The sequence below is a fragment of the Juglans microcarpa x Juglans regia genome, chromosome 6D, assembly GCF_004785595.1.
Source record: "Juglans microcarpa x Juglans regia isolate MS1-56 chromosome 6D, Jm3101_v1.0, whole genome shotgun sequence".
Lineage (NCBI taxonomy): Eukaryota > Viridiplantae > Streptophyta > Magnoliopsida > Fagales > Juglandaceae > Juglans > Juglans microcarpa x Juglans regia.
The window spans coordinates 32,386,377-32,405,295 of NC_054604.1; the positions used below are offsets into that span (position 1 = coordinate 32,386,377).

General features: G+C 37.6%; 1 protein-coding gene across 1 annotated transcript; it reads left to right on the forward strand.

Annotated features, from left to right (window-relative positions):
• Positions 1–2,661: 2,661 nt before the first annotated feature.
• On the forward strand, positions 2,662–4,115 carry LOC121268901. The gene is made up of 3 exons (XM_041173170.1): positions 2,662–2,976; positions 3,077–3,373; positions 3,536–4,115. Exons 1-3 carry the CDS (start codon positions 2,925–2,927, stop codon positions 3,790–3,792), a joined length of 606 nt encoding a protein of 201 aa, XP_041029104.1. The 5' UTR covers positions 2,662–2,924; the 3' UTR covers positions 3,793–4,115.
• The last annotated feature ends 14,804 nt before the right edge of the window (positions 4,116–18,919 follow it).

The window sequence follows — 18,919 nt, forward strand, 5'->3', positions numbered from 1 at the left end:
ACCTTCCTTTGGCCCAGGTGAATAGTGGTTATAACTTCTACCGCATACTTCCTGATAGTTAGGTGCTGGTAATGATTCAAAGCGGCTGACAGGTCAACATATGCCACCCCTAGTAACCTCTGTCGACGTCTCATTAGTCTTGAGCCGGGCCAAGCAAGTCTCTCACTTTGTAGGACAAGCCCACCAAAGGTTGCCAGACCGATGAGCCTCCCTTTAGATCATCGGATCTCGGACTCTTGAACTGGACCTTTTTACCCTCCCCACAAACTTTTCACAGTAAACTGAAATGGCAGAGAGAATTAACGCTAGGATTTCTTTTCTTTTCTTTTTTTGACCGGTAGAATCAACACTAGATTTTTACGAGGGAGGGACATGGAAAAAAGAAAACTAACCTGTATATCGACGGGAAATAAGCAGTAGAAGTAAGTCTAGGATTTTCTTGCAAGGATCAGGGTCATGCCAGTTCTTCAACATATCAGCCTCTCAAGAAGATGTCGCTTCAAATTGTGTTGGCTTTTTTGACAAGGCTATGGATACAGTAAAATATGGCTGGACTTCCAACAGGAAGATTTTAAACCAAAGCTGCAACTCCTGAAATATTTGCTTAAACGAGAAAAGAAAAATACTTTCAAATTATTATACCGGCGAAATTCTGGTTCTGCAGTCTCGTACGTGGGTCCGTCTGAATATCTTCAACTAGGAGGGAATTTATCTGAAACCAGAAACACAAAAAAATGTCTGCTTAAGTATTATACCAGAGTTTTCGTTTGTACAATGAGGGCCGGAGCTTTTCATTTTTGCTTTCAAGTATAATTTATCAGAGGCCACTGTCGTGGTGAAGTTGGCTATCACATCAGTCTAACACAGGTCTCCGGTTCGAGTCTGGGCTACGCCATTTCACTTTGAATTTCTTTGTTTTTTCTTTCTAGTTATATTATTTCACAGTGATCAAATGAATCATACTCGTTAGTCGTTTCTCGATCGTTTCGTTGTTCAATCTAATTACCGATGCATATATAGGCAGATGAAGATAGGCCCAAAGCTTCTGCAGTCGATCTCTTGTTTTCACATAGAGAGTGCTACATCTCCCGAGAGATGTAGCCCGAAAATTCACCGAAAAGGTATAAAGTGTTTTTTTATTTCTTTTATTTTATGTATTTTTTTAATCATCATAAATATTTAAAAAAATAAAAAATTTACAATATTATTAAAAAAATATTTTCTTAATCACTAAGTAAAAAAAAAAAAAAAAACATTCGGGACACAAATTTGGGATCCAACTTTGGATTCCAAAGTATTTCTCTTTCACATAAGGGACATACCCCTTGTCAGGTATAAAAAAATGTTTCAGTATCTCACAAAATAAATTTAAAAATTAACATAGTTTGGTGTATTATATTGAATTATAAAATTATTTTTATTATAAAATAAATCTAACGTATTATATAATATCATATCAATTTATATATTTAATTTTATTAAATCTTTTTATAACTATAATAATTCTATATCGTATCCTTCTCTCAGTTGAGTTTGGTTAATTTGACGTTGGAGTATATGATACATAGACATTGCCACAGGCCCACAAAGTTAGTGCCGCTTCGAAGGGTTCAAATGTTCAGGTTTGTTTCTGGCTCTAGTTACTGACATGGCCTGAAATAATGATCAGGGATATGGTTTTAGTGAAGTTTGCTAAGTTATATAAGCTATAAAATGAATTCCCTCGTTAGTAGAGATTATGGTATGTTTATTTTTTTTGTAGGCACTGTAAAAATTCTATTCTCCCTTACTTCTTTAGCCACATCTATCATATATATATATATATATATATATATATATATATATATATATATTATGGGGTGTGGGGGGTTGGATATGTCTGGCCATTAGATTCTTGACATCATATATTAATAACTTAATAAAATGTGTGGTCTCGTGTTTAATTGAAGATATAAATTAGTTTTTATTAATCTTATTAAATTTTAAAATTAAAGAATACTACATATAATTTTAAAATACATAAGTTTTCTCTCCAATTTTTTAAAAGAGTGGCTCTGCAGAAACGCATGGGCTCTCAACAGTGTGTTTTTTTTAAGTTTTTTTTTTAAAAAAATTAAATATTTAAAAAATATTTATAATATTATTAAAAAATATTTACTTAATTAATAAATTAAAAAGGAAAAACCCAACTGTCAAGAGCTCGGTTTAGCATTTCTAGTATAGATAAGTACATCCTAAATTAGTATAGATCATTAATCATTAAGCAAAATCAGTACATCCTAAACTAGTATAGATAATTTTCCTCCGTAATTTGCTAGAAGCGGCTCATGTTGAACTGCAGAACTACAGGAGAATCAGGCCCCACTTATCATCAGACACGTTAGCTATGTAGTCCGACAAAACTGACGTCATTATCATGATCTGATAACGCGCTTGCTTCTGCTGCATAATTTGACAGTCTCAGAAGACCTGACGTGCAGAGTGCAGACTCAACACTCTCACTTTTGAACAGTGAGAATATTTAAAAAATGGTGAGAATATTTATAAATAATAGTAAAAAAATAATAATAAAATATTAAATAATAATAAATAATAAATAATAATAAAATAAATAAAAAATAATAATACGAAATATACTCACTATCTAAACACACCAGTCGCTCATTCTCCCTCCATCTGTATGCGTGCATGTTGTTGGGTAGGAGAGATCAAGAGCACAGCAGAGCAGATGCTGTGCTACGGCTACCAAGTATCGTCCTTCAAAACTCTTTCTGACCGATACCCGTTAGGTTAGGCCGTTTGCAATCTTCGACTTGGAAAATTGGTATCTATTGCTGCTGCGCTTGCAGAGGGTCTCGTTCTTGCACACTGGTTTAGAGACCGTCCCTTTATTTGTGGCTCTCTTCTTTGACCATCTTTAATATATGGAGTCAGAAGCCCCAGCTAATTTCATGCTTTCCAGTTTTCCAGTTTCTAGTAACCCATTCTCTCCCATTGTTCACTTTTATTCCGTTGCTTTGAATTCAGAAACCGCGATTTCAATCACCATATGTTTTTTCTTTTGTCTTTTCTGTAGGCTTCAGAGCAACGAGTTGGGGTGATTATTGGGACATGAAGACCAATGAATCAACCGCAGAAAATGGGTCAGCTCCAGTTGGGTTAAATCTTGAGCTTGGACATGGGTCTAATCACCGCACAAAATCGTGTGGCTTCACCGTTCTTCAGCTGCAGGAGTTGCAACTTCAAGCACTTATCTACAAGTACATGGAAGCTGCGCTTCCGGTGCCTTATCATCTTCTTCTTCCTTTGTGGAGGAGTGTTGCTAGCTCTCTTGGTGGCCTCAACGATGCGGTCCCTTCAGGTCACACGAGCTGTAAGTATCCCAAGTCGTCTCCTTGAAGTCACAGTGATGACATTCTACATGGGCTACATAGCTTACAAGATTCTGTTCTCAATATCCCTAATCTTCTTCAATTTGCTTACTTGTCCTTGAGATATGATTTGGATTTTTTGCTTCATGATTTCTTGCCTCAAGTGTTGGGCTCTAGCCCATGCCTTGGGACTATAGAAGTAGCATGGATCCCGATCCAGAGCCTGGCAGGTGTAGAAGAACAGATGGGAAGAAGTGGAGGTGTAGCAAGGAAGCTGCTCCACATAAAAAGTACTGCGAGAGGCATATGCAAAGAGGCCGTCAGCGTTCAAGAAAGCTTGTGGCACCTTCTGGACCAACTAATTCTAGTTCGTGTGATGCTCATAGCTCAAGCACCAACCTCTCTATCTCCCTCTCTGTGAATAGCAGCAGCAGCGGCAGCAGTACTCTCTCTCCAATACTGGGTTTCTCCTCCCACGAGAGTTCTTCATGGAGGTAGCTAGGTACTCAGAGAATGGTGCTTTGCAAGTGTAGGGAAGTGCAGCTTTCTGGGTATTACTTGTTACATAAATTAGTTCGGGTATTACGGGCTTTGTCCGTCTTTGAACAAGAGTGGTAGTGGTACCAATTTTGTCTTAGGCGTTGGACTGATCAACTTGAGACAAGTTTGTTTGTTCTTAAATGTTTCGGTTTTGTTTCATATAGTCCGCCCAAATGTTTATCTAGAATAATATTTTGTCAAAAAGGAAAAATCTTATTTCAAGCGATTTGGCGCATCCATGCGCACCGAAGATGACACGGAATGTAAAAATTGATGCGGACCTAAACAGTGCGCATCGCCAGGTTAGGCTCCATTCCCCCGATTCCCCCCGTCCACTCACTCTCCTCCATCTCCTTCCTCCATTTTCAGTTGAAGGATATAATAAAACCTCCACTTTCTTATTCGACTGAAGCTTTCTGAATTCAACTCATGTTTTTTTTCCTTCTGTATAATCTCGTATGGTGGAATTTATTCCTTTCATGTTGGAACTTGTCCAGTAAACATTGAACATCTTTTCACTTTTTTTCCTCTTTTCTCAGAACCACAACGTCCAACTGTGAAGGAAAGAGTCGGCAGGCCCGGTTCAGTTGTCTCAAACCAAACAGCAAGAAATCCTTGTGTGCTAATTTGGAAACTTCAGGTGTTAAAATGGTCCAGTGTTCTGTGATTAGGAATTTAGGATTGCGCCCTGCGCTTTCGATAAGATTGCATCGTTTATCTTATTTGGAAAATTAACAGAGTGGAATGAATAAAAGTACAAATAAAATAGCGCACACATAATGAAATTGAGAATTATAGTCGTTCGGCAACGGTCTATATCTATAAAAAAGAGTTTTACTAATAAATAATAGAATATAATAAAATATTACAGAAGAAGATTACACTTCACTCAACTCAACTCTCATTTTTCTCTCAAAGCTCTCTTGGCTCTCTCTTCTCTTCTTACTTGGTGAATCTGAGGCTCTCGCTGAGAGCCTTAATTTATAGGCGAACGTACTATTTCTTTACCTGTATGAATTCATTTAATTTACATTCAATTTGTAACTGCAAATGCAGTTACCTGTTGAGCAGTCATTGTGGATTGTTTGGCATGGACTTCAAAAATTCTCTCCATCTATACCCATTTACCTAGATGATATCCATTTCAATTATGTCTCTGCAAAGCTCAAACTTCTTACTTGTAACCACCTTCGTTAGCATGTACATTGGATTCTCTTTCGTTTAAATCTTCACAAGCTTCAACAACTGTTGTTCCATCGCTTTGCGTATCTAATGATAGCGGATATCAATATACTTATGTAACATACTAGTCATGGTTTTAGGGCATATAAGTAAATCTTCTAGTTAAATTTTTTTTTCTATTATTATTATTATTATAATCTTCTCAGATTTTATATTTATTTATTTTAATAATTTTTATTATAATTTTTTATTTGAAATTACTAGAGTTTAGTGTTATTAATTCTAATAACTATTACTAAATTTTAACAGATTTTACAAATCTTCGTTTGAATTCAACTCTTAGTTCCTCCTATCTCCACCGAACCTCATCTCTTGATTTTAGCCTCTGGAATAAATACTATAAACCTCCAAACCCGTACATCTCTCAGTATTAGTTGTTAATATTCTAGTAGAAACTGACTCTGTTGATGAGCAATTTCTCCACTCTGCACGTCTCCACTCCCATACTCATGCACGTCTCTACTCCTCTGAGTTTCCTTTTATTTTTTTTCTCAATCATCTACATTTATAAATTACGCTTACCCCTTATACGATAAGAGAAAACTCGAAGCTGTGAGCCACACACTGCTGAACTCCTCCACACCGTGAGCCTTCCCCCACTCTCAATCACAGTGCAAGGCCAAGAGCCCCCAAACACAGTAAGCCTCACCATGCCCCACCCTCTTCACAGAACCATTTTGGTGAACCTCTGCTTTCCACGTCCGAAACAGAGCCGTCGCCTCTCCTCCACAGTAGCCATCTCAAGAGACACCGAACTACCTCACCGACGACACAGAGTTTGCCGGCCATCTTTTTCCATCGCACCCACTCCCTTCCAATAAGCCCACCATCGTCGGTCACCATTTTTCTCTTCCTAAAATCTTCCAGTTTATAGTTCTCTCTCTCTCTCTCTCTCTCTCTCTCTCTCTCTCTCTCTCTCTCTCTCTCGGCGTTGCACCTCTCTGCTCAAGAACCCAGCCGCGTCGCCGTCCACTTCCAGTCACCGCACTAGCCACCGTGCCTTGCAGCCCCTCTCGGTGAGTCCCCTATTATCGCACACCTCTCTTCGTATCCTCTGTTTTTCTTTTTCACAGTATTAGTCAGCTTTAGTTCTTGTTTCTAGTTGCTTCATACACGTGTTGTGAGTTTTTACACAAATACCCTTTAGGCTTTAACACATTGCCTTGTAACTATCCTATATCTCGGTGAAGATTATTTTACGGTTATTACCCTTGGGTTATAAGCCATGGAAGATTACTTGGACTTGATTTTATCATACTTATATTGTGAGTTAAGTTTACTTTGAAAGGATATTGACTTGTAATCTTGGGCTTAATCTTATTTTATTTCAACAACAGTTTTAGTAATTTTATTGGGCTTAATATTTTAAAGGTCATTTTTTAATTAAATAAATATATTAGTCAAATGCTATTTTTATAAGGAAGCGTTTAAAGAATTTAAAATATATTTTAAAGTATATTATCAAGCCTAATATTTTAGTTAGTATTTGCTTTGTCTTTTTAGTCAGATTTTTTAATAAAATTATTATGTTATATTTTAAATAGAGAAATTAAGTAATATGTTATGAGTTTTTATGTTAAGAAATGAAACCTATTTTAAGAACTGAGATTTTTATGACTTATTTTAAAATAACCTTAGTATTTTACTAAATTATAATATGTTATTAGTATTTAAGTAATTTAAATACCTTTATTGATTATGGTGTTAAACAAAATATTTGTTTGACTTTCTTTTAGATTGTGAATTTAATTTAGTAGGATATTAGTACATATTGTTCCCAAACAGATTTAGTGATAGTTATTATTGCATATAGGTGTCGAGTTACGAAGTAATATTCAAGAAGAAGAGCAGCGAGGTAAGTAATTTGATCACAAATTATCACAAATTAGGATTATCACAGTTCAGCTTGTATATAAGTATTATTCAAGCCAGTTCATTTCCAGCCATTATTTATGCACCACTCATGTCATATGCAAACATGTCATCTAGCATAGCACACGATTATGTCATTCTGCATCATGTTTAAATTCAAAAATTATAATTTTGTATGTAATATGTTATGCATCTCATGTGTATAAGACACATAAGCTATCTTAAGTTCAAGTACAATATAAGATCAGTGAATTAAATAGTCATTCAGATGCATGGAACCAATGCAGTTCAATTTCAGGGTGGAAGTGCAAGCCACTGGATCAAGTGTGATCCACCATAGTATGTCAGAATAATATCAGCGGCTAACCTCGCACACAGGGTTAATTGTGTTGGCTAGTCAGATAAATCAATTAAATTAGATAAATCAATCAGATCAGTCAGTTAATTCAGTTAAATCAGTCATGCATAACATAAGCATCAATATGAACAGTCATGAATTTAAACTCTCAGGATGAAAACTTTTATAAAAACCTTATGTTTATTATGTTTACGTTGTGATTGATTTCTTAAAGAGTTTTCGACTAATTTTAGTTTGTTTTCATGTTTTTAACCCCCAGATAAGGATGATGAATACGAGCAGGCAGGCCAGGATTAAAAGGAGCAGTTAATTTTAGTTTGAGACTTTCTAAAATAAAATTTACTTTTATGACATGAATTTATTCAGTTTATTCATTTAATGTTTTGGGAAGACATTTTATTAGACATTTTTCTATAAATAATTTCATTTATGAAATATGAGGTCTCTTGCCGAATTTATTTTTATGAAAAACACGTAACACTCATAGCCTAAGGGAAGGGGGTGTTACAGCTTGGTGCGGGAATAGTACATTGAATTCTTGCTCAAGTCTAGAGCACTTTGACTATTACAATGTACCTTATAGTCTTCTTGACTAATCCCTAGTTCTTGGAGAAGACGTTTCATCCACAACATTATTTTCCCAGCTTCTGCTACGATAATATACTATGTCTCTGTTGTTGATAAAGTAACACACTTCTGCAATTTGGATTGCCAAGATACAGCTCCTCTTGCAAAGGTGAAGAGAAATCCCTAAGTAAATTTCCTGCAATCCAGATCTCCTGTCATATCTGAATCAGTATAGCCTTCCAAAACTAGTTTAGCTCTCCTAAAACAAAAGCATATCTTCGATGTACCTTTCAGGTACCTGAGAATCCACTTGACTGTTTTTCAATAATCATTTCCTAGATTTGAAAGAAATCTACTCACCATGACTACAACATGAGCAATCTCTGGTCTGGTATAGACCATTGCATACAACATGTTTCCTACTGTTGAAGAGAATCGGACTGCTTCCATTTTTTCAATCTCCTTCTTTGAAAAGGGACATGAGCTCTTGCTCAACTTGAAGTGGTTAGTTAGTAGAGTATTAAATGGTTTTGCATCACTCATGTTAAAACGTTTAATTATCCGTTCAACATATTTTTGTTATGATAGCCACAACCTTTTGGCTTTCCTATCACGAACATTCTTCATGCCCAAAATTTGCTATGCTGGGCCTAAGTCCTTCATGTCAAAGGATTTAGATAGTTCCTTTTTTAGTTTGTTAATCATGGACCTATCCTCACCAATAATTTACATATCATCAACGTAAATGAGTATGACAAACTTATCATCCTAGAATCTTCGAATATAGACACACCGATCTGTAATAAGTCTCTTGTAACTAAGACTCATCATGAATGAATCGAGCTTCTTGCACCATTGCCTCGGCGCTTGCTTGAGGCCATAGAGACTCTTTTTTAGCTTGCAAACTAAGTGATCCTTCCTTGGAGCTTCAAACCATTATGTTTGATCCATATAGATTTCCTCCTCCAAATCTGCATGAAGAAAGGTTGTCTTCACATCCATCTGTTCTAATTTCAAATTCAAACTAGCTACCAATGATTGACATCATCTTCACTATCGAAGAAAATATCTCATCAAAATCGATTCCATTCTTCAGTTGGAATCATTCGACAACCAATTTGCGCTTGTGTTTGATCAGTTTTTGTGACGCCCCGACTCCCACGTACAAAAAATAAGGGAATCGTGACGTCAGGATGGTGACAACACGGTCACACATCCCAACGAAGTGCCAGTGTGTGTACATGCAACAGTGTACAAATAAAATAACGCAGCGGATAGTATAAATAAGTCAACTAAGTACCAGAAATTTAAATACAAATATTCAACACAATTTATCTTCAAAAATATACAGTCATCTCAAATATAATACAAAAGGTAAATACATAAATTGATAAAAACATAACTCACTAAACAGGAGCAATCCAGATCACTCCTCCAACGGAGCCAAGCTAAGGCTCGTCATCATCATCTACATCAAAATCTGCGATACCATAAAATGGTACCACAGGTAAGTATAAACCAAACAACTCTCGGGATAAAAATACATTAATGCAACCAACAATATAACAAAATACATTTAGCCATAAAATACCATTTTTTCCCAGAAAAATGATTATTTCCAACACACGCAAAAAATCTCATTTTGGCCCAGAATATCCGTAAAACATTTTTCCATAAAATGATTCACACAAACAACCCATTTATCGGACACTATAGGCGGGAATCACAGGTGGGACTCTACCACCGTCCCTGCTTACCACCATCCCTACCGCGTGCACCGTAGGCGGGAATCACAGGCGGGACACAACCACCATCCCTGCTTACCACCATCCCTATCGCGTGCACCGTAGGCGGGAATCGCAGGCGGGACTCTACCACCATCCCTGCTTACCACCATCCCTACAGTTCCTTTACACACAATGAATACTTAACAGAGCACTGTAGGCGGGAATCACAGGCGGGACACAACCACCATCCCTGCTTACCACCATCCCTACAGTCTCTTTTCCTTTTACTCACATGAGAATCCAATTCCAATAAACACATGAACATGTATGCAATCATGCGAAAACCCAGTTTTCTTTACAAACATGATCATGCATGCAATATACGATGTACATGAACAAGCCAAAACCAACAACCACAATTCACAATGCAAACAAACACACAACTCCGTCCACAATCCATCCGACCCCCGAAACTCCTCGGACTCAGTCCGGTAAAACAAACCAATTCACAGATAATATGTGTTAGTGCAAAAATATATTTAAATCACGAAAGTTCTTTAAGGAAAATACTTACAGTGCAATATAACAATTTCCGAAGGATTACGAAGTTGAAAAATGCGACGTTTGAGCAACACCACAGTGTAAAATACACTGTGGCCATGGGTCACAAATACCAACTTTCAAACGGAGGCAAACAAAGACCCAAAATTGATAGGGTAGGGCCTAGGGAGGTCGGTGAAACCAATGGTGGTGGTGGTTTGCCGTGGGTGGCGGCGAAATGGGAGGTAGAAGACCAAAATGTCCAAATCGAAAATGTAGATGGTGGAGCTTCACCGGTGACGGATCGGAGGTGGGGTTGGGTCCAATGGGTTGCCAAGAGGTCGAGGATTAAGTGGTAGGAAGATGGTGGCTGGAGGTGGCGCGACGGCGGCGATGGAGCGAAAGTGACGCCGCGGCTTGAAGGGCTACTGGTGGTTAACGGCGGCGCGGATGGAGGTGAGGTTGGTGGGGTGAGGTCGCCGGCGGCAGGGGAACACAATGGGGTGGGCGGTGAAGGCCACCGCTGGCTCACGGCGGCGCTGGCGTGAAAGTGGCCCGCGGCTTCGTGGGGGCTACCGGCGATGAGGTAGGGGCTGGGATTTGGGGGGTGAGATCGCCGGAGGGAGGGGGAGCTGGTCGGTTGGGCAGTGTCGACCACTGCCGGCGCACGGCGGCGGGCTGGGGGAGAGGAAGAACGGACGGAGAGAGAGGGAGGGAGAGGGAGTTGCGCGCGGGGAGAGGAAAAATAAAGAAGAAAAAAGAAAAGAAAGAAAAGAAAAGGAAGGAAAGAAAATGGAGGGAAAAGAAATGAGATCCAATCCTCATAACTTGGGTCACAAAAATGATCCAACGGAGATGATTTTAAAACCACAAGTTAAATAAAATAATTTAAACGTAATGGTAAAGTCAAATTGAAATAATTAAATCCCACAGTAATTAATTTAAATATTAAAAGTAATTTAAATGCATAACAATAAATAAATATTTGGAAAGCACATAAAAATAATCTTCACCAAATTAAAATCATAGAAATAAACTTACTAAAAATCCAACCAATTTTAAAATAAGAGGATAAATTTTTGAACAATAAAAAATAATCCTTCAGTAAAAATACACTAAAATACGGGGTGTTACAGTTTTCCTTGGCTATCTTTCATCAGCTTGAATACTCATTTGTTCTTTAAGGCTTTCTTTCTTTCAGGAAGTTTCACCAACTCATAGGTCTGATTTTTCTACAAAGAACTCATCTCTTTTTGCATTGCCTGCACCCATAGGCTTCTATCAATATGAGTTTAAGTTTTCTGGAAACTCTCCGACTCCCTCTCATCAGTAAGCAGAATATAGTCTGATTCTGTATATCTCTTAAACGGAATCAATAGGCAGTCTCTTGCTGATCCTTTTGGTTGAGCTTCATCAAACTAAGAAGATTCATCACCATCTAACCCTTGTGGTGGTACACCAACTTCTAGTAGAGACGATTCTTGTTCTCCCTGCTCGACACCCTGAGCTCATTCTTCTGCTTCTAGATCTCGATCTTGTATATCCTCATTATCTGTGGCGAACTATAATGGTATAGGATCTGGAGTAAAGTAACTAAGCTTGACTGACATTGAGGAAGCTTCAGTTCCTATGTACTGGTTTTCATGTAACACAACATCCCACTTCTGAAAATTCTCTTTGTTACTAGATCTCATAACTTGTATCCAAATTCTTCATCTTCATAACTAACAAAGATACATGGAGTTGACTTAACATCAAGCTTCTGTCTCAGCTCCTTGGATACGTGTGCAAAAGCTTTGCACCAAAACACTCTCAGCTGAGAGTAAGAGACATCTTTTCCAGACCAAACATTCTTAGAAACTTCAAATTCCAATGGTGTAGAAGGTGATCTGTTGATCAGGTAACATGCAGCACGAACAACTTCACCCTTGAATGGTTTTGGTAATTTGGTCATACTGAGCATGCATTTTGTTCTTTCAATGATGGTCCAATTCATTCTTTCAGCTATATCATTGTGCTGAGAGGTATATAAGACCGTCTTCTCATGTCGAATACCGTGATCAGCGCAGTATGCAGCAAACCTTTTGGAAATATATTCTCCTTCATTGTTCATTCTCAGGCACTTTAACTTCTTTCCCATCTCTCTTTTCACTAAAGTGTGGAAACTCTTGAAGTGCTCGAAGACCTGATCCTTTGATTTCAAAACATATACCTAAACATTTCGTGAAGTATCATCAATGAATGTCACAAAATATTTATTACATCCCAATAACTCTTCTTCCATTGGACCACATACATCAGAGTGTACCAGACTCAACAACTCTGATCTTCTCTTCATAGAGGAATTAAACGAGATTCTGCATTATTTGCCAAACAAACAGTACTCACAAGGGTTTAACATTATTCCTTTAGCAACTTTGATGAATGCTTTCTTCACAAGCGTATTCAACCATTTCTCACCCATGTGTCCGAGTCTCTCGTGTTGCAGATTCGATGATGCCTCATCTTCCACTATATTGAGGCTATCAAAACCGATCTTCACATGGGTCTTGTACAACGTACTGCAAATATGTTCTCAGGCGACAACCATGGCACCTTGTGACAGCTTCCAAGTGTCTTTGTTGAAATAACTATCATAGCTCTGTCGATCAAGAGCTATTCTAGAAATTAAGTTGAGCCGAAGGTCAGGAATGTGTCGAACATCCTTCAACACCATGGTGCCACTAATGTTGATTTTTATTTGCACTTCACCAACTCCCAAGATCTTCGAGGAACTGGCATTCCCCATCCTTACCGTACCAAAGTCTCCTACTTTGTACGTAGTGAAAAATTCACTATGGGAAGTAGCGTGATATGATGTTGTTGTGTCTACCACCCACTCAACATTGTGGCTTGCAATATGCAGACATGTCTCGTCACTAGTGGAGAGTATTGCCACATCTCCCGAAAGAGTGACAAGAGTTTCACCATCTTATTTTTTTACCTTACTGCTTTGACTTTACTCCCTTAAAACTTGCGGCAGTTTTTCCTCATGTGGCCTTCTTTACCACAATGGTAACACTTCATGTTACTCATCTACTGGTTCCTGCTACTATTAGACCTTCCACGTGGCTGAGATTTCCCTCTGTTTCTACCTCTACTTCTCCCTCTATCATTACCTTGAGGCCTTTCTCTACTCTCAGTGACTAGGACGTGAGACTGATTCATACCCGTTTACTTTTGTCTAGCCTCCTCATTAAACAGGGCATCTTTAATCATCGTCAAGGTAAGTTTGTTATCTAGAGTAGAGTTACTTAGGAAGACCACCAGCGTCTCTCAACTATTAGGTAACGAGCTGAGAAGTAGCAGAGTTTGTTCTTCTTCACCAAGATTCAACTTGACGGACTCGAGCTGGTTAACTAGGTTTCGAAACTCGCTAGTGTGCTCGGCAACAGAGGTGTCGCCCTTCAATTTCAAGTTAACAAACCGTCTCATCAAGAGGGCCTTGTTTTGAGCAATCTTAGCTTGATACATATCCTCCAGCTTTTTTCAGAGGTTATATGCATCTGTCTCTTGGGCCACGTGGTGAAAGACACTTTGGTAGATCCATTACCTGATCTAACCAATAGTCTTCTTGTGCATCTTTTTCCACACTTAATCTATAAATTCATCTGGCTTCTTTCCTTCATTTTCCAATGGGTCAAACAAATCTTTACAGCTCAAGAGATCCTCCATCTGATATCTCTAAAGACTATAGTTTGAGGTAATCAGCTTTATCATAGCGCTTAATGCTGAATCCTCCATGGATTTAAACTAATTCTAAGTACAAAATGCAAGTATAGGATCTTAGAGGTGAAATATCACAAAATGGACAACATCGTTGTGTCCGAAATGCCTGATTTTGTTGGAAACGAGTCTTGTATAGTCAAAATCGAACATAGATAGAACAAGGATAAGTAAAAAAAATAAAAACAGGAACTCTGTAGCGTGGAACTCGTAAACGCGTGTGTTTCACGTGCCTTCTAGAGTCTAGAAAGCGTGGGTGCGTGGGATTCACGCGCCGAAGCCTCTCTGGAGCGCGTGGGAGCGTGCATCTCACGCGCTTGACCTTTTCCTAGAGCGCATGTGATGCGTGTCGAGAGTGGACTTCACTTTCTGACCTTCAGGCAGTGGGTAGGGGAGCGTGTAGCGTCCATTCGGCATCTGATTTTCACCGCTTTTCTTGTCTCGCTAGGACGAAGACAGTGGTTTGCTTAGAATTGCAAACTAAGCAACACACTAAAAACGAGTTTTCTATAAAAAAGCTCATTCCAACAATCGCTCTAATATCACTTGTTGGAAAAATCAACACAGTAAAATGAATAAAAGCAAAAATAAAATAGCACACCACGCACACAATGACATCAAGAATTTAACGTGATTCGGCAACTGCCTACATCTACAGAAAAGAGCTTCACTAATAAATAGTGGAACACAAAAAAATATTAAAGAATAGGAGAATCACACTACACTCAACTCAACTCAACTCTCATTTTTCTCTCAGAGCTCTCATGTCTCTCTCTCTCTTTTCTCTTCTTACTTGGTGTATCTGAGGCTCTCGCTGGGAGTCTCAATTTATAGGCAAGCATACTATCTCCTCACATGTATGAATGCATTCAATTTGCATTCAATTTGTAATTGCAAATGCAGTTACCTGCTGAGCAGCCATTGTGGATTGTTTGGCATGGACTTCAACATATCCAAAAAACAGTCGTCAAGTGTTCGGCTTATCTCGTATATAATTGCAAACAAATTCTGAATTATGATGCCATAGCTAAGAGCCTGGATTGCTACATTTTAAAAACAGTCCTCAAGGGCAGGATTGAACATGAGTATAAACAATGGCCAACAAAAGGCAAAATCAAAATGGAATTTTCACATGGGAGTTAAATCCACAAATTACAGTTCAACAGAGACCAAAGTATCGCACATATATATCTAACAATTTGAAGTGAATGTTTTTTCTGGCTTTCATGATGCCAGATGACGTTGACTACTAGGGAGGTACTCGTTGAAAAATCTGATGACGGTGGGGTGGGTGATAGAGGAGTGCAGTGCAACTAAGGAACAACGTGGATTGCGGAGGAATGACGAATGTGAAAGTGAGGTGCTAAAATGGCTAATAAGTAAATCAGCTTATGGGAGAGGGAGGCGACTGGAACCTAATCAAATATGGGATGTTTGAGAATGACGAACGGAAGTCTGCTCTTCTCTATCTTCTCCCATTTTACTTTTTTGAGAATTTTTTCATTTTACTTTTTTTTTTTTTTTTTTTGTTTTAAAAAGAATTGACATGGTGGAATCGTGTGCAACTTCGTATATAAACTCGCCTGTACGTAGCGGGACTTAACATAATGTTTTAATTACTCTACCGACTACTAAGTTACCAAATCTTTAATTCAAGAAGTTAGCTGAATTTGAGGAATGTACTTGGAATGAATGATCAAAACAGATGTTGTGATCCAATGCTGGGAGCACCCAAAACAAGGAAAATGGATCAACTCATAGACCTTGATCCAGGTCCAAATTATAGATTTCAAGATTATAGATTTTTTAGGTTCAATAGGCCAAAGTTTGGACACTTATTCAATTGTTTTAGCCTTAATTTTGTCTATGATCATAAACTCTAATACTTTGCCAACAAAAGAGAAGATATGTCCAGGGGTATATTGTTCTCGATCAACAGGTACCCTCGGATCAGATGCGGAGAAAGTATTTCTCATATTTCAAATTCTCGACTAGGGAAAACAATGAATTCTACTAAATATAATTATTTTTGCGTACTTTTTATACACTCCACTGATGTGATTGGTCAAAATAATTTTTTATATTAAAAAAATGGTACAACTAATCATATTAATAGAGTACAGAAAGAATACACAAAAGTGACTGCACATAAAAATTTTTGATAACGTTATTTGACTTTTATCGTGGTGCCCCAGTGTCCATTGTATTAAAAGGGTGGCATGCATTGAATAGATGAGAAAAGATTGGGACCGAATGGGTGTGAAAAACATTTTTCCAGCGGCCAATAACAAACAGACACGTAGGCAATCTATTCATCACTGAAATGCACCCGCATGTATGAGAAAAGATGTCCACTCTCCCTCCCATCTTCACTCTCCCTCTGCCGCCCAACCCTCTCCTTTCTCTCCCTCCCATCAACGATGCTCCATGCCAATGGACCCACGCCGAAGCCCTCTCGAGCCCATCTGCACTCCTTCACGCCGAAGTCCAATAGAAGACCAACACACCAGCTAAGAGGCTAAAAATGAAAAAAGTGGTGGAAATGCTTCACGAAATAAATGGCAACTTCTTGTAATCTGTTTGAGTTGGCTAAACAAATGAAATTAAGTAGTGGGTTAATGTAATCAAGAGAGCCCTCGAAAGAGTGAGGACTACTTGAGTTTTTGTATCACACATTAGGCTAGCATTGAAGTGCTGAAAAGAACAAGCTGGATGCTCTGATTTTTTTGTGCCCAAATGCATGTCCAAATTCAATTATTAGTTTGCTACTGATCAAAGTTCCATGCCAAAGCCCAACAGAAAACCAAATTGAAGACCAATGAAGGAAATCGCACAAAGTATGGACCAAACAAAAATTTTTTTTACCTTTCAAACTTTGAAGACAATGTTTTGGGGCTTCCTTTGGCATCGGCGTCAAGTGTAGGTGGGGGGGGGGGGGGGGGGGGGGGGGGGGAGAGGGGGAGAAAGAAGGAGAGGACTGGGTTTTTTTTTTTTGGGGCTTCTATCAACGGTGGAGGAGTGTAGATGAGAGGGAGAGAAATGAGAGGGCTTCGGCGTGGAGGAGTGCAGATGGGCTCGAGAAGGCTTCGGCGTGGATCCGTCAGCGTGGAGCGTCACAGATGGGAGGGAGAGAAAGGAGAGGGCTGGGCAAGAGAGGGATAGTGATGATAAGAGGGAGAGTGAGAGTCTTTTCTCATACATGTGAGTGTATTTTAGTGATGAATAGATCGCCCACATGTCTATTTGTTATTAGCTGATGGAAAAATGTTTTTCACACCCATCCGGCCCAAGCTTTTCTCTAAATAGATTCCAATAACTCTTTAAAAAGTTCAAAATCACAATGTTATCTTGTATGCCACCAAAAGATTTTCTTTTGCTTTTGCTTTTTTGGCTTTTAGATCAACAGGAATGCTAAGTATAGTCCAAGTCCACGAGTCTTCCGCACTTTTTTTAAAACAAGAAAAAGTGAAGCCCAATATTAAAATGTGAATCACGTCTTAAATTTATCTATTTTAAAAAAAAAAATGCTTAAGATTTGTACATTTTAATACTGTACAAATCAATTCTTTTAAATTATTATTATTATTTAAGAAATAAATATAAAATGGAGCAAATAAAAGCAAGAAGTGAATTCCCCCGAAGAAGTTTGCCCTTCAAGCCTTGAAAATTCCTTTCCTTTGGAAAAAGATTCAAGTAGTCCTAATTCTGGTAAAGGCCGTCGTCTTACCAATTGAATCCTTGAGAGGCTAACATTGTACAATTTTTCCTTACCATTTTATTCGATCCGGAAGATTAAGGGTGTGTGTGGATGTTGAAGTAAATTGAGTTGAGTTGAGTTGTGATGATAAAATATTATTAGAATATTATTTTTTAATATTATTATTATTTTAAAATTTGAAAAAGTTGAATTGTTTATTATATTTTGTATTGGGATTTGAAAAAGTTGTAATGATGAGTTGAGATGAATTAAGGTGAGTTTGGTAACCAAACGAAACCTAAAAAAAGGGGTTCAAAGTTCAAACCGACAATACTTTGCATATATACACGTTACGCCACCACGAAAAATGGGAAGTGTGGGATATCGTACTCAACTAATCAAATCTACCCCTAAAATACGTATTGTTTAGATACAGAAATACTTTCAATTCGTCTCATCATTATAATTTTTTTAAAATTTTCATATAAAATGTAATAAACAATTCAACCTTTTCAAATCTCAAAACAAAAATAATATTAAAAAATAATATTCTAATAATATTTTATTCAATTATTTAAAATCATCTTATCTAACTATATAAACCAATCCCAACGTAAGAACCAAAATGGTCTCAATTTAGCTATTTGTCGTGTTGAAGATAAAAATATGTTGAATTATTAAAGCCCATCAAAATAGGTATGAAGTGATGGCCTGAAAAATACAGAGACTCAAGTGGGGCATCAATTACAAGAAGAAACTTAATATTGAGAGGAAGAGATTTTACCTTCTCCCTCTTCCTTCTTGTTTATATGAATATTGTTACAGAGAATTTCAGAAAACATAAGGGTTTGTACAAATCACCGTATGTAGTGGATTTTACCTCTCAATTCATGAAAGCAAGTTTAATGTCGAATCACATATATTATTATTGTCTCATTTTATTTCTATTTTTCTACTCTTAATCTATGGATGAGCAATCCATGTGATCATCTTGTTCACTTCCGATCACCTGAAAATGCACTATCAAAATAAATGCTTATTTATTTTTAACTAATTACTCGTATTCATCACAAATAACTCAACACATAAATATACTTATTATGTTATCCAATTTTTATTTAATTTTTTACGCATCTTCTTCAATACAATAACTCACCCCTCCCACGGCATATTCTTGAATTTATGAACTTATATCAGATAAAAGAATTATTTATCCAAACAAATAAATTAAGCTTAGATT

Excerpts from the sequence above, each read along its gene's own strand:
- LOC121268901 (XM_041173170.1), top strand. The coding sequence starts at position 2,925 with ATGGAGTCAGAAGCCCCAGCTAATTTCATGCTTTCCAGTTTTCCAGTT. Across the intron at positions 2,977-3,076 it reads TTCCAGTTTTCCAGTTTCTA|GCTTCAGAGCAACGAGTTGG; the intron begins GTAACCCATTCT and ends TCTTTTCTGTAG. Across the intron at positions 3,374-3,535 it reads CCCTTCAGGTCACACGAGCT|TGTTGGGCTCTAGCCCATGC; the intron begins GTAAGTATCCCA and ends TCTTGCCTCAAG.